This window comes from Stegodyphus dumicola, chromosome 12, assembly GCF_044657685.1.
Source record: "Stegodyphus dumicola isolate Sdum_Otavi_A_Nest chromosome 12, ASM4465768v1".
Classification (NCBI taxonomy): Eukaryota; Metazoa; Arthropoda; class Arachnida; order Araneae; family Eresidae; genus Stegodyphus; species Stegodyphus dumicola.
In genome coordinates, this window is record NC_140779.1 from 17,482,021 (window position 1) to 17,505,664 (window position 23,644).

The 23,644-nt window shown below is 32.2% G+C and overlaps 1 protein-coding gene across 3 annotated transcripts in view; it reads left to right on the top strand.

Annotated features, from left to right (window-relative positions):
• Nucleotides 1–249: 249 nt before the first annotated feature.
• The window catches only part of LOC118193510 (RNA demethylase ALKBH7, mitochondrial), a 38,082-nt gene continuing 14,687 nt past the window's right edge, over nt 250–23,644 (top strand). Inside the window, exons 1-3 of one of the 3 annotated variants that reach the window (XM_085827509.1) lie at nt 250–852; nt 4,405–4,572; nt 20,256–20,380. In XM_085827509.1, the coding sequence (XP_085683635.1) occupies nt 580–852; nt 4,405–4,572; nt 20,256–20,380 (566 nt within the window). In that variant the 5' untranslated portion in view covers nt 250–579. The other 2 variants (XM_035364608.2, XM_085827510.1) reach the window with 2 other exon arrangements.

Below are 23,644 nucleotides of genomic sequence, written 5' to 3' on the forward strand. Positions count from 1 at the left end.
AGAGAAAAAAGGAAGTTAATTCTGTGCATGCGGAAAACTTTTCTCACTTTATGCCCAATATTTTCAAGCTCTTCACAAATTTTATCAACAGACGGTCGATTGGGATCCTCTAGATGCGACCTTAAGACCTTAAACGGTCTTTGCAATTTAGGCCAACTTCTTATCGCGTCTATCTTCATTATTATATTTCGGAATATTCAAGGAGACTCTTCGGGTTAAAAGACTTATCGTGTATGGGGATTTTATCCAAAGCGGTGTTGTCGATAGCAAAAATTTGTTTATGAAATGTCATTTTGAACCTATTTTGTTGCGCTTTTTTTTTTTTTTCTTTCTTTTTTTTCTTTTTTTTTTTTGTGTGTGTGTGCAGTGTTTTTCTAGTGTTTATAAATGTGTTTATGCTATTAATCTTGTAAGCATACTATAAGTTACAAATATATACACAGGGTATTTTGTTTGCGACCGCTAATACAGTGCACTGGTATGCATCATTGGAAACTGAATTAATTGTAGTTATGAGAGGTTGAAAGACTAAATTCTTTTTTTAGTGTTCAGTAATTGGAAAAAAAAAAAAAACTGAAGATGTTAACCAATATCACCAAACGTTTGCTAAGAACACTTTGCAAGTTCAGTACGACCTTCATAAATAGCCGATATTTATGTGTAGTATTCAATGAAACTGTGCCTAGCATTCCGTATTATTTCTCTGGTTCAGATTCTGATGCTGTATTATTAGTTAATGAGAGCTTCAAAGTTTATGAAAATTTTGTTTCTGAGGCTGAAGAAGTAGAGCTTATGAAAGAAATTGAACCTACATTTCGAAGACGTCGCTATGAGTTTGATCATTGGGATGGTGTAAGTTTTAGAATAAATTAAATATTTGTTTCCGTAATTACTATAATATATCAGTTTAATAATAAGCATAGGAATTCCTTGTTTAAAAAGATACTTTGGACTGAAAGTTTAACACTTTTTCATCCCTTGTGAGTTGTATCCTAGTAAATTAAAAGGGATTTGCATTTGTGAGCATAAATTGTTTTCCCTTCGAACAAAAATATGGCAGTTAAAACATATGGTTAAAATTTATTGTACGGTACCCCTTGATTTCTGTCTGAAAAAATCGCCAATTGGTATTGGTTGTTCGTGAAATCTGGAAGTCTCCTGTGTAAAATAAGTTTTACGGTAACCTTAATGTTGATAATATTAGCAAAACTAGCCTTGGGGAAAATTTTGGTTTTTTTTTAGTTTTTGTCATTAAAAAGTTGTTATTTCTGCAAGTATCGCCTAACCTGTTGTGATAAATTTAGATTTTGGCTGTAATGGTAACCCTTTGGTATGGATCCGAGTTTTTGATTATTACCATTCTTTTCAGTTGCTGTGTTTGGTTGTACATACGTGGTATGGTCATGTATTTTGAAGATTCTATTATTTTGCTTGCTACTGTTGTGAATTTGAGGTTTTTGTATCTGTTGGATGATGGACAAAAGACGTTTGATTTTTGCATGAAAGCTGGTTTAATTGCTGATAGATATAAATGAGCCAAAACGATGAAAAATTCAATTGAATTGCTTACGTGGAGGATAGAGGAGATGGTAGTGTGAAGCCTAAATGTATGCATATGAAAAACAGGTATGTGTTCATATTTGTTAAAAGATTTGTTGTTTAATGTTTTTATGTTAGGAAGTATGTATTTTTGGTTATTTGTTTGTCTCTGTGTGTTAAGAGAGTGGCGAATTTTTTCAGGTTAACATGATAGTTTGAACTTTGTTTTAGTTTCCTGATTTTGGTTAAGTGAAAATAGATCGATGTGTACATGGCACAAAGTTAAGGAAGTGCACAATGCCTAGTTCATACAATTCTCTGATTTTTTTACAGTTAAAAATGTATACATGGACAGCGAGTTTGTGTTTGACTTCTTGTTTTGGTTTTGTGTAGCGGGTGGAAGGATCAGCACCATCTTGAAATTGGTGCTGATCCTTCGTGGCGCCGATCTTGAAATATAAAAAAAGAAACAATTTGCCAAGGGGTACCATAGAATAAATTTTAACCAAACATACTGATGGTTATTAATTTATTCAAACAACAAAACTCAGCATTACATCTGCAAATTTTCACAGGACTAGTTTTGATGGTTTTACCAAACCATGATCCTCAGCTGCCAAAACATAAAAATGTTTTTTTATGTTGTATTTTGTGGATACTATTGTTGCTTATTGAGGAGTATAAATACACACAAATAGTGATAATTAAAAAAAAAAATGTGTAGGAGCTGTGTTAATATTTTTGACACAGCTGCAAATAAAGGTAATAATTCTTTATTCAAAACTGCTGCTGAGGATTAAAACTGAATTGTCTGTTTCATGCCTCAGGTGCATTGATAACAGGCCAAAGCATGACATCATACATGTTCTTCTCCAAATTGAAGAAGGCCAATAGATCCTTTTTATCCAGAAAAAATTCCTCTTTTTTACCATCTTTTAGTGACCACTGTATTCTGTTACAGACATGATCCACTTATTGAGTGTATTCCCCATGGTGAGATCATCAATGCAAGCACATAACTATAAAATATGAAAGAGATTAAAGAGAAACCAACCATTCTATGTGATAATACTCAACTGAACATTGCCACAACTGCTCAACAACTGTTTCAGAACCTGTATGCAAGGTTTGGGAGTATCCCATCTTAAAGTCTGGCATTGCCTGCTGTAACTACCATTTTTTCACATAATTAAAATTTTTTTTCAGTGGAACATACTTCATTAACAAAAAAGAGCTGCAGCAAATGGTAACATATTTCTTCAATGAATTGCTATCAGAAGAATATAACAAAAATATGTTAAACTTGTCTTCTGGTATGGTAAATGCTTCGATGACTTTGTTGTCTGCTAGTAATAATACCCTAAGATATGCTCCTTCAAAATAAAACGGTTTCATGGAGCTAATTTCTTTTCTCTTTGTTGTTTTTATTATTATTATTATGAAATGGAGCAATTGATGCCACATGTATTCTTTGCAATGACGATTAAAATGAATTGATCCTTTTAGTATGAATCAATTCAGCATTTAATAAAAAGTTATAGAATATGATTAAAGTATTATTTTTTTGTATAAATGTTGGTGCTTACGTATTATCCCGCTGACCATGAAAGTTGGCTTCATTTGAAGCAGGAAAGTTTCTGGAGATTCTGTCAAAGTTGTGGCACTTCTACTATTTCATTAGGCCCTGCAGTCTTGCCAAAAGTCGTGTTGAGAATGCTATGAGTAAATTCTTACCTCAGGTTATTGTTCTAATCTATTGCTGGTTTGTTTGCCATAGTCACCTGACCATATCAGGTTCATTAGTACATACTTTATTGAAGGGAGGATCCCATAACTTTGAAAATAATCTACTGTGTAGTGTTCTACAGACAGTAGGTTCCAAATTTTAATATTTTTTCAAAATTCATGAAAAAATTAAACAGTAACAATTAATTTATATCCTTGTTCATAAAAACAAAATGTGTTCTATTGAGAATCAATCATTGTTAAGTCGAAAAAAATTGCAGATGTTATGAGTATGATGTTATGTTACGCTTATGCATAACTGGCACCAAATCGCACTGCTTAATGACAGTTTTACAGTTCATAAGATAATACGTAAGCATCTAAATATTAAACTATCAATTTAAATAACAGTACTTTAAAAGTTTAAGAATATTTCTAAAATCTGGGGAAAATTAGACTTATATACTGATTATTTTTCTTCTACAATAAAGTTATTCTTATACAGTTGTAAGATTTGAGGTTGAATACAGATAGAATGTCTTAAAAGTCTGGTTGCACTAAAAAAGTATTGAAGGAAAATCATAAGCTTCTTTATTATTTATCAGTTATCATATATTTCAAAGATGCATGTTTTCTTTCCTAAACATTTTCCAACTCAGTTATCCAAATCTATGTTTTTTTTAATGTTTACTCCAAATCTTGAGTTTTTTTTAGCCTGGAAGTATTTACATTTTGGATTTCAAATTTTATTATAGTAGTATTCTTTAATATCAAGTAGAACATGTAATATAAATGGTGAATTTAAGTCTGATTTATAAATTTATCAGCTATACAGTTGGCCTACATCATCCAGTCTATTTCAAATAAATGTATCAGCTAATCAAGTTAGAAAGCATTAAGAAGGAAATATGTATTAGTTTGAATGAATTTTGTAATTGAAAAATTAAATATAAAAATAATTGTGAATTTTTTTTAAACACTTTTTCCCAGATTCCAAATGTTTGTGGCATCATGTATTATGGATTTATTATCTTGCTACTATACAGACTGATTGTATATTCTTTCAGTAATTCATGTGCTTATTAAGCATAATCATAATCTTTGTCCTGCATTCAGTTTTAATAGCTCTCCTTCTTACAGGCTATTCAAGGGTATAAGGAAACAGAAAAAAGTGAATGGAATAAGGGAAATGAAATTATTCTTCAAAGATTACGAAACCTTGCATTTCCCTTGCATTGTGCCCAGATCAGAGAAGTGCATGTTTTGGATCTTGCAAAAAATGGCTTCATTAAACCTCATATTGATAGCGTAAGAGTAAGTTATTTTTTAAATTGTGTACTATAGTTATTTAAGTTGTTAAATAGTTATTTATATTTATAAAGTTGTTTTCTGAATATTCTGTAAACTTAGCATCATAAGAGGGAAATAAAATTGTAAGTTAATTCAGTTCTTATATATTAATTGAAAGAAATTTCAAACATTCTTCTTTATTTACTAGTATATAAATTTTCATTCGGTCTAATATTGTTCTGTTGTGTTTGGTTTATTTGCAAAATGGCTACCAATCAGTGTTCTCTTTAAGATGAGTATGCATGAGGCCCAATTAAGATAATCTGAAATCCAAAGTACAGCATTCTTTCAGGGACTTCTAATTCATACTTTCCTTGTCTTAAAATGTCTTGTATGTTAGAAAAACAGGTTTAAGAATAACTGTAGGATGAATAATTGGCTCTTAAATTGGGGGTCCATTTGCAAATACCTTTTGTGCCTATGCTGCAATCAGAGCCCAAGTGTACATAGAAATATACAATTAGTATTTTGAATTTTTGTTCTCTTATTTTTTATGTATTTGGCTAGGTAGAGGACATCTATATGCAAAACATTCAGGATAACAGTGCGTTTATATGTAATTTAGATATTGGTTCACTACATTAGTGACCATTTTAAATATAAAACAGTATTCTTGCTGTAGTATCCACAGTTTAAGTTATAATTGTTTGATGTGACTCTCAAAATGTTTCTTAAAATCCAGATGAATGGAAATACAAAACTCGCTTATTAACAGATTGTAACATGGTAAAGGAAAAATTCAGTAAACTGAATATGCACCGTGTATATAAAAAACGTGAGACAGTTATATCTCCCATTCTGCTGAGCCGATGACAAAATTTAATTTGCATTTTTCATATCTCGATAAAACGACTTGGGATATATATTATAATATAGCATAATACAGTCAAAAGTCGTTAATCCGGACTCATCGGGACTTCGGAGATTCCGGATTATTGAATTTTCCAGATTATAGATCATCACTTTAAATCTGGTAAGATGGTATGCAGAAATTATAAAATTAAAAATATGAAACCGTAATTTATGAAATAAAGAACAATTATGATCTAAAGGGTATCAAAATTTACAAAAAGAAAGCTTAATATTTATTTGTTTACTTTATTAAACATTTCTTTCAAGGTAAATTGTTTAAGTTGCTCGTTTTATGTGATAATACTTTCTCTTTAATTCTATAAACAGACATAATTTCTTCTTCAGTTACAAAGCTCTGCTGTTCAAGTCCTATAATTGCTGTGTCGAGAACACCGACTAATTTGTCAATCGAAATTTTTTCGTTTTCAATAACCTCTGTGTCACTTTCTTCACTATCGGAAGCGAATTATAATGACAAGGAATTTGATTTAAATCATATCAAAGACGGAGTACATTGAGATGAAAAACTACATTTAGTAAGCAATTATAGGCCAAATAAAATGAAAACATCTGCACTGAAGATAAGAATAGTGCTAACAGATCAACTTCCAATTCATTGCATGCCGCGGTGTCCCCCCCCCCCCACCACCACCGCAGAGCAGCGTGAAATTGATAAACAGATTTCGGAATGGTTAGAGAAAGAAAGGATATGCCTTCATCCATTTTTTGCAGCACTTCCACTTTTTGTTAAATGGAGTTCGAAACATACTTTCGCTTTGTAGATCCTTTACATATTAGTAAATATATATCGGAAATTCTATTTGACATAATCGAAAATTCAAGCTTACTTTTATAAAATTGCTCTAACAGTCTGCAAAAAATAATAAGCCGAATCCAATTCGAAGATTGCAATCTGCAACATTAACTGAATTAGATAATTTTAGCTTAGCCTTTATCGTCCATTATACGTTAAATGGGCATGCGTCAACGAGGCGCATGCGCAGCTTTGTGGTCCGGATTATAGATCATTCCGGATTGTGGGTGTCCGAATTAACGACTTTTGACTGTATAGCATTGTTCTAACATAGGCATTTTGCCACAAAATCGAACTTTTTCTGAAATGATGTATCAATTTTTTTCCGTATTTCAATTCTATGATTCAGATTATGCCTAAATATTTAATTCTGTAAAATATAGTGAGAGACTTGCCAAGAAATTAAAAATATTATCTTGCTGCACTTTTTGCAATTTGCTCCAAGAAAATTCACTTGGCCAAATTCTTAATTTATAGTAACTTATTTTCCTTTCTCTTTTTTTATTGTGCATCAGCGAAAAAAAAGTGCAAAGTTCATACTTCTAAATAATTTTTACAAAGTATGTAAAGAACACAAAGAATGTTCTACATCCTGAGGCAGTATTTTTGAACATTCACATAAATTGTTTGATCCTATATTGAAACGAAACAGGTAACTTGCAAATTTACCATGACCGGATAAAAACTGAGAAACTTTAAAATTAATGGAGAGGAAAGGCTTGGAATACAGCCTATGGTAAATAGAAGGAAAGAACTTTTTGGTGATCTTTTGACTTTGGAAAGAACTTTTTAGTGAACCCCAGCATTACAAGGTGAAATACGTTCCTCATTCCACTTATCTTCTTATAATACTTACAGCTTCTTATAATGAAAGGATTTTTAATAGCTCTTTGGAATGCTAATGTTGATATCAATGGGTAAATTTAAGGCATCTTTAGCTAAGAAATCAGCTCTTTCATTTCCATAGAAACCATGATGAAGATGCACATAAGCAAAGTGGATATAAATTCCTTTTGTAAACCACTGACAGTTAATAAGGATCCAATAACTAAGTTGTGCAGCTGGTAATAGTGTTCAAAAGGTGAAGAGAAGAAAGATAGAACAAATAAGGTACCTTGAGGATACTGTCCTCCATTATCCCTGATCCATTTGACAGCAAGATAAAGTTTCAATATGCTTTTTCCATGTTAATTTTTGGTCAAGAATGACACCAGGATACTTTGTTAGATACGACGGTTAATGTACACTATTTTGTCCATTCATCAGCTCATTTCTACCTAAATAATCTCTGTAAGAATCTAAACACAACCAAACAAGTTTATTCTAAAAAAAAAATTACGACTGTTGCCCCTCAAAGCAAAACTAAAAAGGAAAATATTACACTGGTTGCATGCAATAAACAATGCTATACTTTACATACTCCCTTTTGATACCTTTTGATAACATGATTTTTATCAAAACAAATATTTAACTAAACTAAAATTTAACCTAAAATTTCATTTTGAAGTTCACTGAAAAGTCTATTTTACAGTTAAACGCCTTTTTTAAAGTTCACATAAAGTCTATTTTAAAATTCAAAGTCCTTGAATTTAGAAGGCACTTATATAGCTCGACCACTTCTGGTAACTCTCTCTTTCCATCTTTCTTGAAGACTCATAGGGATATATTCTTGTTCAGTATCTGCCTTTTCAGGACTTTCTTTAGATTCTGGTTGTATTTCCAATGGATATAAGCGTTGAATTGGTCTTAAAATCTCTCCATTCGATACATAACTTTAACCAGTCTGATGTTATTGTCTTGACCAGGATACAATTTGACTATTCGTCCCAAAGGCCAAAATGCTCGCTTCTTATCTTCGTTTTCGATTAAAACTATGTCTTCAACTTTTAATTCATAAGATGACATTTGTTTGCTTGAGCATGGGATTTCCTAGATATTCTGCTCTAAACCGTACCATTTTCTCAACTCTTCCTGAAGTCTTTGCTGGTGCTGTAACCTTCTAGTTTAATTTACCTTGTCTGTATGGTCAAGATCTGGCACACCAACTTCTGGAATTTCTTGCAGGAACATTGTAATTGGTTTTAACTCATCTGAATCTTTGGATACATAAGTTAATGGTCTCAAATTAACTATAGCTTCACATTCACAAAATAAGCTAAGCATCTCTTCGTAAGTTAGTGAAGCATTCTTCAGGACTCTTCTTAACATTTTCTTAACGATTTGGATCAAACGTTCCCAGAAACCATCCCATTAGCAAGTTGAGGAGGGTAGATTAAACTTCCACGTAATTCTTCTATTAGCTGCTTCACCTTCAATCATTTTCCAATCAATAGCATTAAAAAGATTATTTGTTCGTGTGAAGTTTGTCCCATTATTACTATATATTACTTGAGAATGTCCATGGCTGGCAATAAATCTTCGTAAACTTAAGAGAAAGCAGTTCATAGATAGAGAAGTTAGCAGTTCTAAATGAATAGCTCTGAATACAGCATATGTATACAAAGCAAGCCAAACTTTTGTTCCATCTTTGAGAATTAAGAGGGTCTGCCACATCTATTCCAATGACTTCAAAAAGTGGGTGCTTCTCTAATTCTGTCTTCTGGAAGTTCTCATTGCTTTTGTAATGTGTCTTATTGTTTTCCTACCATTTATAATCCAAAATTTCTCTCAAAGATTGGTTAAGAGCATATGAAGTCCAGCATGATGTAAAATCAAATGATGTTCTAGGATGAGTAGTTTAACTAATTTATGTCTACTTGGCAATAAAATTGGATATTTAAAATTTTCTAAATCTTTCCTCTGTGTTAATTCTGTCTTGATTCACAAAATTCCTTCATTCTTAAACACACTAATGGACTTTAAATTTTTAATATCTTCAGATGAAAACGAATCGAGTTGTATGAGCTTTATTGTAAATTTTTCTACTATTTTTAGCTCATGAACTTTGAGCTCTCCATACCTTTTTCATCACTTTTCTTTTGGGAATTTTCTATAAACCTGTACATCCACCCAATCATTCTCAAAATTATTGTGTACTTCGAAAAGTAGCTAACAACTTTTGAAGACAAGTCGTTGACATTATTCGAAGCCCACCAGCGGCCGAGCGGTAAAGTCGCTGAACACTGGTAGTTCGGTCCGAGGTTCGAATCCCGCAAACGGGCTGTCTGCATGGGTGTTTTCGTGGTTTTCCCCATGTGTAACGTGTATAACGTGCCAGTTTCCCCTAGAAAGTCCTCCACGAAGGCATCCCTCCTCTTAGGCAGATAGCCTTCGAGGCTTTGCCATAATACACACACACGTTGACATTATTCAATGCTGTTAGAACTATCTTTCGCCTTTCCGTGTCAACACTCTCTTCATCATCATTTGGGGTATAATGAGGCCATTCTTTTCTGACAACTTCAGCCATTGAGGACCCTCCCACCAATGTGATTCTATTAGTTTCTTTGCTGAACAACCTCTTGATGGCAACTCGGCAGGATTCTCAGTGCATGTCGCCACTTTGTTCGATCTATGAGATTTCTAATTTCCTTAACTCTGTTTTTTACAAACACAGTCCATGTATCATCATGATTTATCCAATACAACACAGAAGTTGAATCTGTCCAATAATATTCTTCAATGTCTTCGATACTTAAAGACTTTTTCACCATATCAGAAAAACATATGCCTATGGTGCATGCCATTAACTCTATTCTAGGAATTGACATTGCTTTCAGTGGTGCGATTCTTGATTTAGCTATTGCCAGTTGCACTGAAACTCGATTTTCAGTTTCACTCCTCAAGAAAATGACAGTTGAATAAGATAATTTAGATGCAGCTGATGGATACACAGTTTTCTATTGACATATATCTTTGAATTTCTACCAATTTCAAAAGATGAAGATCCTCAAGCCACTTCTTAAACTTTTGAATTACATCTTTTGACAGTTCAGCATCCCAAGCAAGTTTTGATTTCCAGCTATCTTGAAGAAGTAATTTGGGATACAATGTTGCAGGGCAACAAAACCCAATCAGATCAAAAATGCTTTGCACAATAGAAAGTAACTTTCTTCAAGTAAATGGTTCCATCATTTCAGTTTTAAAATCAACTTCATAAGATAAAGTGTCAGTTCTTCAATTCCACAGCACTTCTAAGGCTTGAGATATTTCTAATTCTGGTGATGATATATTAAAATTCGTAAACTCCCAACCTCTCAGTTCAGATTTTGCATTTTGCATTAACTGTGTAGCAGCTTCTATAAAATGTTGAGTTTCACTTTCTGTGTCCAATGAAGTGACGCAGTTATCAGCATAAAACAATCTCAATAACTTTTCTGCTGTTTTCTTATGTTCCATGCATGTGTTTTCCAGATGATGCTGAATGAATGCTCAAAGAATAAACGGATTGCAGGTAATTCCGAAAAGTGCTATGCGGTGCCTAAAAACTTGAATTTCTTTACTCTCACTATCCTTCCACCACAGAAAGCAAAGATAATTCCGATCTGCTTCGGCAATGCTTATCTGTAAGAAAGCCTTTTTTGTCAGGTATAACACCTATTCTTTTTTCCTTAAATCTTACTAACAATGACGGTATCAATTCTAAGTTGTTAGGTCCCTTTTCAAGACAATCATTAAGTGAAGGAAATCTTTTCTTTCAATTTGATGCGTCGAAAACTAGTCTAGCCTTAGTTGTTGAATTTTCCTTGAAAATCCCTCTATGTGACAAGTAGCAACCAGATTTAGATAGTTCTTCAAGTGGTACCTTTTCAATTATATCTTCTATTAACCACTTCTCGAACACATTCTTATATGCATCATATTTTTCTTCCATTTTTAACTTAGTTCTATTTTTTCTAGTCTTCTTTCAGCTATATCTGTAGACTCAGGAAGATTTTTTGTCATGTACCCATGGCAATTTCACTTTATATCTTCCCTCCTCATCTTTTTTTAAATTTGCCAAAAAATGATCGTTTACGACCTTATCAATTTCACTTCTAGATTTCAATTCAAAGGGATTTGTAATGCCAATGGCTTCTAATTCTCAAAGCTTTTCTGATATCTTGATTGTGAATTAAGAGAGAGGTAACAACAGCAGCAATAGAATTTTCACCTCCACTTGTTGGCAATTTATCCATCAAAACCCATCCAAGCAGTGTTTCCATGGCAAAAATGCCTGTTCTTAATTTCTGTATTTTTCCTGTATAAATATTTCCTGCAAAGTCTGAGCCTATCAAAAGATCAACCTGTGGGTTGACACAATCAACATCTGTGATATGAATTCCCTTTCCAGCTAATTCTGATATCCAAGGTCCTTTCTGTAGACTAGGTATAGCTCCATAAATTATAGGCTGATCTAACACAAGAATCTTGCAGCTATAACCAGTATGCAGATTCTCAACATTTATTTTATAACATGTATGATTCATATTGGATGTCCTTCCTCCAAACACAACGTGTGTTAATTTTTTATGAGCTTCTGATCTTATTCCTAAGGGTTCTACTGTTAATTTTATAACATAAGAATATTCAGATCCAGTACTGATCAAAGCTCAATGATGAAGTTTCTTTCCTTCATGTTGAATGGCAACCACTAAAGTTTGAAGCAAAACTCTTCCTGAAGTGCCTGTTGAAGAAAGAGTGCTAATTTCACAATTTTCTTGATTGCACTCAAGAGGAACTTTTGATTTCTGCTTAAATTCTGGACAACAAACAATGTAATGCTTCCTACCACAAAACATGCATAGAACTTTACTTTTACAATTTTTAGCTCATTTGTTTTCAAACACGTAAAGCAACATATTTTCTCTTTCATAATTTTCAATTTTTCATCATGACTTAAATTTTGCACTTTGTAGCAATCTTTGCTTTGACGAGAATTTTCACAGAATATACAATTTACAACATTATTGTTATTTATTCCTTTTGCTCCCGAAAACAAGTTGCTTGCAGTAGGTGTAGTAATATCTTCCTCAACCAAACTCTCAACACATCTTCTGGAATTCACAACTCCACAAGCAGAAAGAGCATTGCAGAATATTTATCTGAGGTCATCTCAATGGATTCTAATGATCTGAGGAGGGAATCAAGTTTATCATATAACTGAGTGATGCTAAGCCTTGATCTGGTAGCATTTTTAACAACTAAAGTTAATAGTTCACATAGTATTCCACTAACAATTCCTCACGGCCTTGCTTTGAGGCCTTCAATTGCTTTTGTATAATTTTCTGCTGTAGGTGGATAGCTATCGACGATCTCTTTTACTCTTGTACTTGGCAACAAATTACACTGTTTACAACTGTTACACTGTACACAACAACATACACTGTTACACAACATAAATATTGGAATTTGTCTTCCAATTCCATTTCTCTATGATCGTGAATTCGTGTAAACTGACTCCACAACCATTCTTTAACTTCACCTCTAAATTTCATTAGTGCAAGTTTGGGAAGTTTTATTTTTGATTTCTCATTACTTAATATATTCTTGTTTGGTTGTGATTTACTTTCTATTAAAGAATTGATGCAAATTATACCTTTATCAAATTTGACTTTATATTCTTCTACAGATTCAAATTCATCAGAATAACTTTTGCCATTATTGTTTGCACTTAGGGCAAGTTCTAAAATTTCGTTATCAAGAGTCATTAAACTAGCACTAATGCATTCTAAAGTTGCTAATTTAATCTTAACATCACTTATTTCTATATTTTCATCATCAAACAGAGACATTAAACTTTTATATGTCTTAGTACATGTTGTTCATAATGGACATGTTGTTAACAAAATGCTCCATTCCAAACTAAAACCACAAATTCAATTAAGTATTTCTTAGATAAAGTACTTATATTTTAATCAGGTCTTATATTTTAATCAAGTGCTGAGGGCCACCAAATATTAGATACGACAGTAAATGTACACCAATTTGTCCATTCATCAACTCATTTCTACCTAAATAATATCTCAAAAATTTAAACACAAACAAACAAGTTTATTCTACCCAAATTATAATGTTTTAGAGCTGTTGCCACTCAAGCAAAACTAAAAAGGAAATTAATATTACACTGAATGTAGATGAACAATGCTATACTTTACAATTGGGACGTTATTTATATTTGTATGAAGGTCAGTTTAGAAAATGAGGATTAAAATGGATAGAAGTGAATTAGAAAATGAAAATGAAAATAGATACTTTGTTAGATACGACAGTAAATGTACACCATTTTGTCCATTCATCAACTCATTTCTACCTAAATAATCTCTTTAAGAATTTAAACACAACCAAACAAGTTTATTCTACCAAAAATAATAATAATAGTAATAACATTTTACAACTGTTGCCACTCAAATCAAAACTAAAAAGGAAAATATTACACTAGTTGAATGTATACAAAAAATGCTATACTTCACATACTTAACATTTTCAACAAATTCCAAAGGAGAATCATCAAGTATCAAAGGAGCAATATTTTGTTCATCAAACTGTCTGGGAACAATCATAGCTTAACTTTTTGAGGGATTGAAAATGAGTTTATGAGAAATCGCCCAATTGGAGACAAAATTAAGGAGCTTTTCTTTGAAGTCTTTCCTTGGGAAATTAAAAGTAAATCATCTGCAAATGCAATTTTTAAACAACTGTCAAGATGATTTAAAAGATAATGTATTATTATGTTCCAAAGAGTAGGTCTGGACAGAGAGCCCTGAGGACAGCCTCTTTCTAGAGAATAATCCTTGGCTTCGGTCCTTCCATTCAAGAAGCTCTTAAGCAGTTATACATATGTGGTATGCCAGCATCTTTTAGAATTTTTAAGATAGATGGCCATCAAGCATTATCAAAAACCCCTTTGAAATCCAGGAAAATAAGAACTATTGTAAATTTCATTTTCTTTTCACATTGCAAGATATTACAAAGCCGAATAATGGCATCTTCAGCAGACTTCTGAGGAGTAAACCCGAACTGAGAATCATTATAAAAACATTTCTGTCTCAAATACCAATTCATTCTGTTAATGAAGAGAGTTTCAAGACATTTCCCCAAAGTAGGCAAGAGACTAATATTTCTAATATTATCAAGCTAAGGCATTCTTGTATCTAAAGTTTTAGAAATCAAAACAATCCGAGCCCTCTTCCATTGTGCTAGAAAAATTCCTAATTGTAAATAAGGGTTCAAAAGTCAGTGCAAAAAAGTGTTATCCACCACATGAAAGGGTAATTAGCTATAAAATTGCACATATTTTACAGAAATTTAGCTATCAGGTTGTTTTTTCCTCCTATCAAAAAATTCCTAGTTTCATACTTAAGGATCCCATTCCAGATATGAATTTCTGGGTATTTGCAGGATTCCTTGCCAATATGGTTTAATTTACATTGATTAAACTAAGAGAGCCTTAAAATTCCACGTTAAAGAACAGGAGGCATGTGTTAAGAAAAAGGAAATACAGAAATCCTCTGTTGCCCAGCACTTTTGGTCAGAAAATCACACTTTCCATTTTTCTGCAGCCAAAATTATTAAAAAAAACATCTTCCATTGGTGAATTAGATTTTCCTGAGGCATTTCATATTCAAAAAAATCTTTCTGTGCTAATTAACGACCCTAATTTAAATCCATCTTTACCTTCAGGAAGGGAAGGAAATTGTTTTAGTTTTCTTGTTTCATCAATAGATGATGCCAGTAACTTAACTTCTTTCCAGCCACTCTTATCTTATCACCATATCTTATCTGGTTCATTTACACTTAGGCAGCTGGTTCTGTAGTTAAACCATCAAAACTGGTTCTGCAAAATTTACAAACATTACCTTGATTCTTGTTATTTGACTTCGCCAATAATTATTATTCAGTGTGTTATTTTAACCTAAATTATTATCTTATGATGGTAAAAAATTTTTACCCTATTTTATTTATTTTAAACGTCATTGTATTATAACTAAAATTGTAGCTGCATTAATTGTAGTTTTAACTATAGAGTAACTACTCAAATTACCAACTCTGTTCAGTCAGTAATAAATAGCTTATATTTTAAAGGTAAATTAAAGATTTTGCATGTAGTCAAATGGCAACATTATGAGAATTTGCTGTGTACGGAAATGCATGGAGGATAGGTTAAAGATTCTTCAATTTATAAAGCAAGATTGTGTCTTTAGATTTGATTTTCTGAGAGCAACATTTCATATAATAAACAAAAGTAATACAACTCCCTCAAGGTGTAATAAATTTAATTATAATTATGCTATAATTCTAGTTGATGCGCATACAGTGTAATTAAAACTGCAATTATAACTGTATCGTAGTTGTAATTACAATGTAATTGTAATTATACATAAATTGTGCTATTACAACTAGATTGTAATTGAATTATGTGCAGTTGTGATTTATAATTATTATAATTGAAAGATTTTAAATACAATTATTTATTAACTGTTTTATAATTGCAATTACGTTGTAATTGTAGCATAGCAATAGTTACATTGTAATTACAAGTAATGTAGTAAATGAATGTAATTGCAGTTTAATTACTTATATTTGCAATTACATTTTAATTCAATTATTAATCAGTTATACTGTAATTAATACAGTAATTATAATAATTTTAATGTTAATGCAGTAGTTATAAGATTTTTGAATGGCATTCTTTTTGGAAAGTTTTCACACAATGCAAATAAGAAATCTTAAATAAGCTTTTCATTCTTGTTAATTATACATGTCCATTCTTATAAGAGTTGGAAGTTTTTACTAACTTGATGCATAAAATTTATTGGATCCTTGGAAGTAAATTTGACATTCAAATAAAAAAATTCTTTTCAGATTATAATAAGCTTCACAACTATGCTAATATTTTTCGGTACTTATGTATTAACGCAACCAGGCCAAAATTCGCATAAATCGCCAAATTTGGTGACCCTACTTACGGCAACCCTATGTGTTATACGTAGTTTTTCGTTACATGCGGGAGATATGTGCCCTTGAAATGGATGAAGAAGAAAGAAAGCAAATAGGTGGCGAAGGACTTAATTGTGGAAATAGAAGAAAGTTTATTTGTAAAAAGAAAAAATAACACTGGGCGTGTACTACCACAGCAATGGGTTTTCCGCGGAATTTGCCAAGAAAAGAAAGAGACTTTTTTGGTTACTTTACCTAACAGAAGCGCCGTTACCCTCATGGAAAAAATTTGTAAAAATATCAAGGAAGAAAGCATCATTTATTTGGATTGCTGGAAAGGATACAATACAAGTGAGTTCGAAAATGCTGGATTTCTGCATGGAACTGTTAATCACAAATATAACTGTGGATCCCAACACGGGCGTTCACACACAACATGTAGAGCGCATGTGGGGCCAGCCAAATGGCGCAACAAAAAACAGAGAGGAACAGCTCGTCATCATCTTGACTCATACCTTATCGAATTTATATGGCACCAAGCTCAAGCTGTTAATGGCGAAGACGGTTTTCAATCAGTGCTAAAAGCAATAGCCAAAAGATTTCTGCCGAAAAAATAATTCTGCAACTTATTCAAATTCGAAACCGGAAGGGTTTAATTGCTATTTTATATTTTAAAACAAAATAATATAAAAAACTGTATTAAAAATTATCTGTAATTAATAAATGTACATTTTCTTTCTATTCATACTTTTTTACTCAAACTTACAAATTGCGCCAACCTGGTTGCGATAATACGTAAGTACCTATTTTTTATATCATAAACTAGGCTTTAAAAAATTGAAATCAGTTTTTTAATTTGGTAAGTGTGAAACACTAAGTGATATTTTTTTTGGGGGGGGCACTGTTTTGTAAAGGTGTTTGCAGATATGAATACAAAGTGTTAAATAACCATTTTCCATGATTATAGACATAAATCTTGTTTGTGCTCAGAATTTTTTATAAATTTACAATAAATAATTTATTGAATCCGAAGAAGGAAAGGTACGTCTTTCTTACACCGGTCCCCAAGAATGAATCACCAATGAACCGAGATGTCTCACCAAGATCTTCCTGTGTATAACTTGCCACATAATCAGATATTGACACGATGTTGGCTCCTGCTGTGTGGTCTTCTATTATTCATTTTTATGAGGTTTTCAAATTCATATTGTTTATTTTAAAATGTAATCATTGCTTTTGTGTGTGTGTGTGTGTATGTGAGCATGACATTAACAATCTTTAATTTACCAAGTAATAAGGTGGGTGCCATATCATTATTTTCAAGAAAGATGTCTTTTACCTGACAAACAAGTATGCAAAAGTGGCCACAACATGAAACTTTATGTTAATGATGAAACCATTTGGAAATAAAATGTTGAAAATTATAAAAAAAAAGGACCTTCATGTCGGAAATGGGTTCAGCAGTTCCAGAATACTGTTCATCACTGCAATTAGATTTATGTGTTCTTAGGCTGAGGCATTGACATCCATGAAATGGTGTAACAAACAGCTTAATATGTGTGAAAGTGCTGCAGTTGACTGGAATAATTACTTGCAATAAAATAAAGATAATAAGTATAAAGATATGGACTCTTAATATAATCTTAGGAAACGACGTGTGAGTATTATTGTTATTACCATATATTTTGTTGTTTATTTTTACATTTGTACTTCGCGAGCTTGGCGAAATTATAGCTGAGATCTTGGTGCAAATGTTAAATTGTAAAATTTGCTTGGGGGCAGCTATAACAAAGAAGTACTGAAGCAAACTTGGCATTCAAATAGAAATTGTCTCTCTTAGTGTATAGTTCACAACCTAAGGCTAATATTTTTATAATGTAAACAAGTTTTGTAATCATTTTTTAATTAAAAATTTTTAAACTTTAACTATTCTTAAATTAATATAACTCCATATAGCTTTCATCATGCAGTTTAGTTTTCTTGTTATGAGAATTTTTATAATACCTCTAATTAAAAATAACATCTTACTTTTGGTAAAATGTAGTGATAATAGTCTTTTTGAGATATTATAAACTTTTACTGAATTTTATTATCCTTGACTAAAAAAGCATGTTTGTTAAATTCTATTCACTAGCTTACAAAAAGCCAAAACGTTTATTTATTCTAAGCATATAAAATGCAACCTTCCATCTTGTTCTTTATAGCTTAGTTCATGAACTTGGTTTTTATCTAATAAATGCGAACTGGAATTACATGGCATGTGTTAAAATGAACTAACATATCTAATAATGCACATATGAAAGAAATTTTTAACCTGAAGCTTTCATAAAACCCTACTTGATACCGTTCTTTAGTTTGAACCTTTCATTAAAAAAGCAAATCATGTTTCTGATTTGAGAATGAGAAGTTACAAATAAATTAATATTATCAATACTTCTGTAGTCAGTTTTTTTTTTCATTGGAACACCTTCAGTTATGTGTATAGTTTTATGATGTGTCATGCACATTATTTATTCATATTTTTTTAATACTTTACTTTTACATGCATGTGCGTGTGGGATGATTTACAAGTTTATGGTATGGCAATCATTGCCAATTGAACATATTTTACTTCTAGAGAAAACAATTCTTCAGAAGCACGTTCTTAACTTGAACTACATAGCACGAAGGGCACAATCTACATACCTGTTCTTGATCAATTTATGCCTGTAACATTATGAAAATGTAGTTGATTAAAAAGAGGTAAACAGCAAAATCCTATCAGAGCAGCAAGCAAGAGCAAAAAATCCAAGATGAAACTTTAAGAGCAATTTTATCCCTATTGGTTAATTTTTTGTTTTCAGATTTGAAATTTTCATTGGCTGAATCATTATGCACCATTAATGTTTTGCAAGAATCGTATAGCTTGGATTAATTTTGAAATGATGAAATTAATAGCAATTTATTGTAAGCAGGTACTATTTTTAGGAAGAAAAGGGAAGATAACTAAATTAAAAAGGAGAATTAAGGGACTATTGCAGATTAAAACTAGCATTTTTATTAGCATGTTTTTTATCTTGTAACATTTATATGTGTGTATGTTTTGTAAAACTTACTTGAAGCAGTAATAATTGTATTGTTTTCATTAGCAACCATTTTGTGTTTTGTTGCTGCTCATAATTAGTTGATTTATAGTTTAGTATTTCTTGTAATATAATATCATATATATGAGATTGCAGTTTTTATGAAAGGTACAATAATAGTTTGATACTTTCTTCTTTGCATCAGTGTCATAAATTTTGTTAACAGGTGAAATGCAGAATTGCCCACTTATTTGGCACGTTTTGTTTGTCGCTTTTACAAGAGTAAGAAGAATTGGGTGCTCCTTTGAAGTTTTAAGTGTAACTAGATCGATGTGTACATTTTTCTTCCTAAAAAGTCAAGCAATTGTGCAATGCCAAGTTTGTGCAATTCTCTGATGTTTTTTTATGTGAAAATAGATTGATGTGTACACAGATACCGAGTTTGTGCAGTTGTTAAAAACATGCGAAGTAGTGAGTGATTCTTCATTTCCCCTTGTTAACTATTAGTATTGTATTAAGAATTCCAGTTGAATTTCATCATTTCTTTAAATTTGCATTGAATTTTATTTATTTATTTATTCAAGTTCAAATTTAACTGTGTCTCTTGTTTTAACCCTCCAAGCGTTACAGGATTAACCCTAAAATTTCAAAAGTTCCTCAAACTGTCATGAATAAGTGGTATTTTCTTGATTTTAATTAAAAGACTGCTCTCTCACTTTGTACCTTGATTCTTTTTCTTTCAATATACATCCATACCGAAATCGGATACATTAAAAGCTAGCAGAAATTTTCATGTGTAATGAATAAGAAGCCGGCCTTCTTTACAGAATGTTCCGGCCATAACGCTGAGAGGGTTAAAATATACTTCCACTTTCTATAAATTCAGAATTCTTGTACTTTAATGTAGAGTAATTAAGGAAGTTGTTCTTACTCCATAAATGTGCACATAATTTGTTGTAATTAACATTAACTCAGTCATCAGTATAAATATTCAAAATACATATTTTTTGCTTTTGTTTTCCCCTTTTATGTGTGTCTGAAATGTTCTGTTTTAGTTTTGTGGAGATACTATTGCTGGAATTTCTTTACTTTCATCTGCAGTCATGAGGCTTGTTATGGGAAAAAATAAAAGTGTATTTGTGGATGTTTTGCTTCCAAGACGATCCTTATACATCATGAAGTAAGGTCACTGTTTATCATGCATCAAATTTTTTATATTTCTGTATATTCCATCAAGTTCTATTGAAATTTAAAAAATATATATTCTTTTAAGTCCCTCAGTAATTTAATATATTTTGTTTTCATTCGGTCTCAACTTCATGATTAATGCCACTTTCCATTTGGCAAGTGAATAAAAATAAAATATTTATTTTGGTTTGTTTCAAAATGGCATATTTCACTGTTTTATAAATATGCTCAAACCACACTATACTATAATGCCAGATATAGGAACTGAAATTTTTGGCATATGAAAAGCAGATGCAATAAATTTGATCAATGTTTTGATAAATCTTTATTGTTGAGAGAGGAATATTTTTCATAATTAAAAAAAATGTAAATTCTAGTTGAAAAATTTCTAGCTCTTAAAATCATCTGTTAAGATAGCAGTAAATGCTTTTACATTATTTTGTTCTTTTATCATTTACTGAACTTTTCTTTGTCTTTCAAAGGCTATGAGAGCCAGGTGTAATACCCATGTAATAAGCATTTGTTGAGAAACAAAACTGGAAATGAAACATAGGGAATTCAGCAGGATACATGAGTGATAAAATGATCTTGTATTCCAACTTTTTTAGGTGGTTGATACTTTTTATTCTTTCATTTCACCGATTCTCAAATTGGGCCTTACCCCTCCAGTGGGTGCTGAAGTGGTCTAAGGGCATGAATGAAGATCTATATGATATTTGGGGGAGGGCATATATATTTAGTGGTCGTGTGCTTAATGCATGATATAGTTAAAGAAAATAAGAGTAGACAATCTCCTATAACAAAAGAATATATTAAGTACTAATTAATAATAAAAGGCCAGTTGAAAGTCCGGCGCAAGTTTAAATCAAGTGTCAATAGTTTGGTGCCGTAGGTTGCAATTTGGGTACCATTGGCTGCATACAGTACAAGTTTATTAAGTTGGTGAGCATTTGTTTTAGTTCTCGGGAGCACTGATATGTCAGCTCCAGTATCTACTAGAAAACATAACTGAGTTGAAGATCAGCCAGTACTATTCTGTCGATGTGGCAGACATTCTGTTGGCCAGCAGAAGACCGCCCATTTAGTTTCCCGCTTGTTCAAAAGTGCATGGAGGGGCATACTTGTGATCTTGAACGGCAAAATTCATATGATAAAAACATATGCCACTTGTTGGTTCTTTGTACTGCGTTCGAGTATTGTGACGAAATCGACTCCTGCTTCGGGCACGAAATTTATTACATGGGCCCTGATTTGATCGATTGTATCTCCGTGAAGCATGAAGACTTGTAGAGAGTTCAGATACTTTTTTGGTCAATTCAGCCACTTGTTGTTCGAGGGATGAACTGGAAGGTGCAGGCAGCATTAGCAGCACTGACATAAGCTGGAGTAACTAGTTCATTAATTTTGTTAGCCATTGCTGCTAAACGGGTTAGATTTTCATTGGAAGCAGCAAGAATTATTTGTATGTTGTTAGGGAGACGCGAAAGCCATAGTGACTTCAACAAGTCGTCATTAAAATGGCTTCCTGCCAGATCACGCATTCGTGACAGCAAGTATGAAGGTCGCTGATCTTCAAGTTCAAGTCCTTGTAGTAAAGTACGTATTTTTGAAGATTCACTTTCTGAATAGATTTCAACGAGCCGCTGTTTCAGTTTGGAGTATTTATCACAATCAGGTGGTTTGAGAATTAAGTCATGCACTGAATTCAGAATATCAGACTCAATTGCTGCAACTACATGGTTGAATTTTGTAGAATCCTCGCTAATGCGAGCAATAGAAAATTGTCCTTCGATCTGAGCGAACCACAATGAAGGATTATTTTTCCAGAAAGGCGGTGGCTTCACCGCATCGCGTGTGATTTGTGGCTCTGGTGGAATATCATCGGGCATACTGATAGATAATTTTCACTTTAACTAATAAACACTTAACAGCACAAATATTGTAGCATGAGGATACACTATTGATATTTTACCATGATAACAATAAATATTTTAACCATGCAGAAAAAATTTACATAATGATACACACACATAAGACAGGGTCAGCAATTACGCACACAAATAATATTTTACCGAAATGCATTTGAAAAGAAACCCTTATTTGAGAAAAAAAATTATGTGTTCATTTTGTATTGCGCACACACAAAATCACCACTTCACACTGCTAAGGCACTTTCGAAGGAAAAAAGGAAATCACTCCTGTAGCACATGGGAAAAAAATTCACTACTTTCGAACACTGAGGGAAGAATTTTGCCGTAGCACGTTGCAGAAAAATTACTGATGTAGCACATTTAGCAAAAATCACTATTGTATCACATTTGTCACAAAAGTTGAATGATTGAAGAATTATTGCACGACTGGCGAAGTCAGCGGAACGGAACAGATCACATTGATGAATTGCTGAAGCTCCTTGCGATGATATGCACGACTTTGAAAAAAACACAAGCAATATATATCAATACTTCTAGAAATAATTGAAGGGGTATGTTGTAGCATACGTTTAATGTCCATATTCGTTGTTATTTTTAGTCAGTTCTTCAGAATGCCTTGGATGCACGTGACTTAGGGTCGTTGAAAATCCATTGTCAGTAGCGTGCTCAGTCAAAAGGTCACCACTTTTGGTGGTCATGTGCTTAATGCATGATATAGTTAAAGAAAATAAGAGTAGACAATCTCCTATAACAAAAGAATATATTAAGAACTAAATTACAATTTAAATTACATTGCAGAGATCAACGCAGAGCTCGGAACACAGTTCATGCTACCGTCGCGTACAGTTGTCTGACGAGAAGTCTGAGTGAGTAATGCGTCGCTTTGCTGCTCCGATTAAGAACTGGATTTTACACGTGGCGCCATCTCATGAATAGAAGTTGAAGTATCTGTTGGAACGCCACATATAATAATTGAGAGTAGTGAGAAATAATAGTGTTTATATGGCAGTATTTGAATATTACAGTCTAGGAAAAAATAACAAAGATGTTTGAATATTGTCAACATTTGGAAGCTCTGCAAAGGGACTTCAAAAGAAATGATTTTAAGATATATTTAAATACAGATATTTTCAATTGACTTTTGGACTCATTTTTATGTGTGATTTCAGAAGCATTTCCAAATTTAGAAGAAGAATTTACTGAATTTAGAATAAATAAAGAATTGAAATTTGAATTTAAATCTGGATATAAACAGTTTTGGCTACAGAAGAAGATACCCAAATTTTATCTTGATTTGTAGAATATCGTACAAAAATTTCTCATAG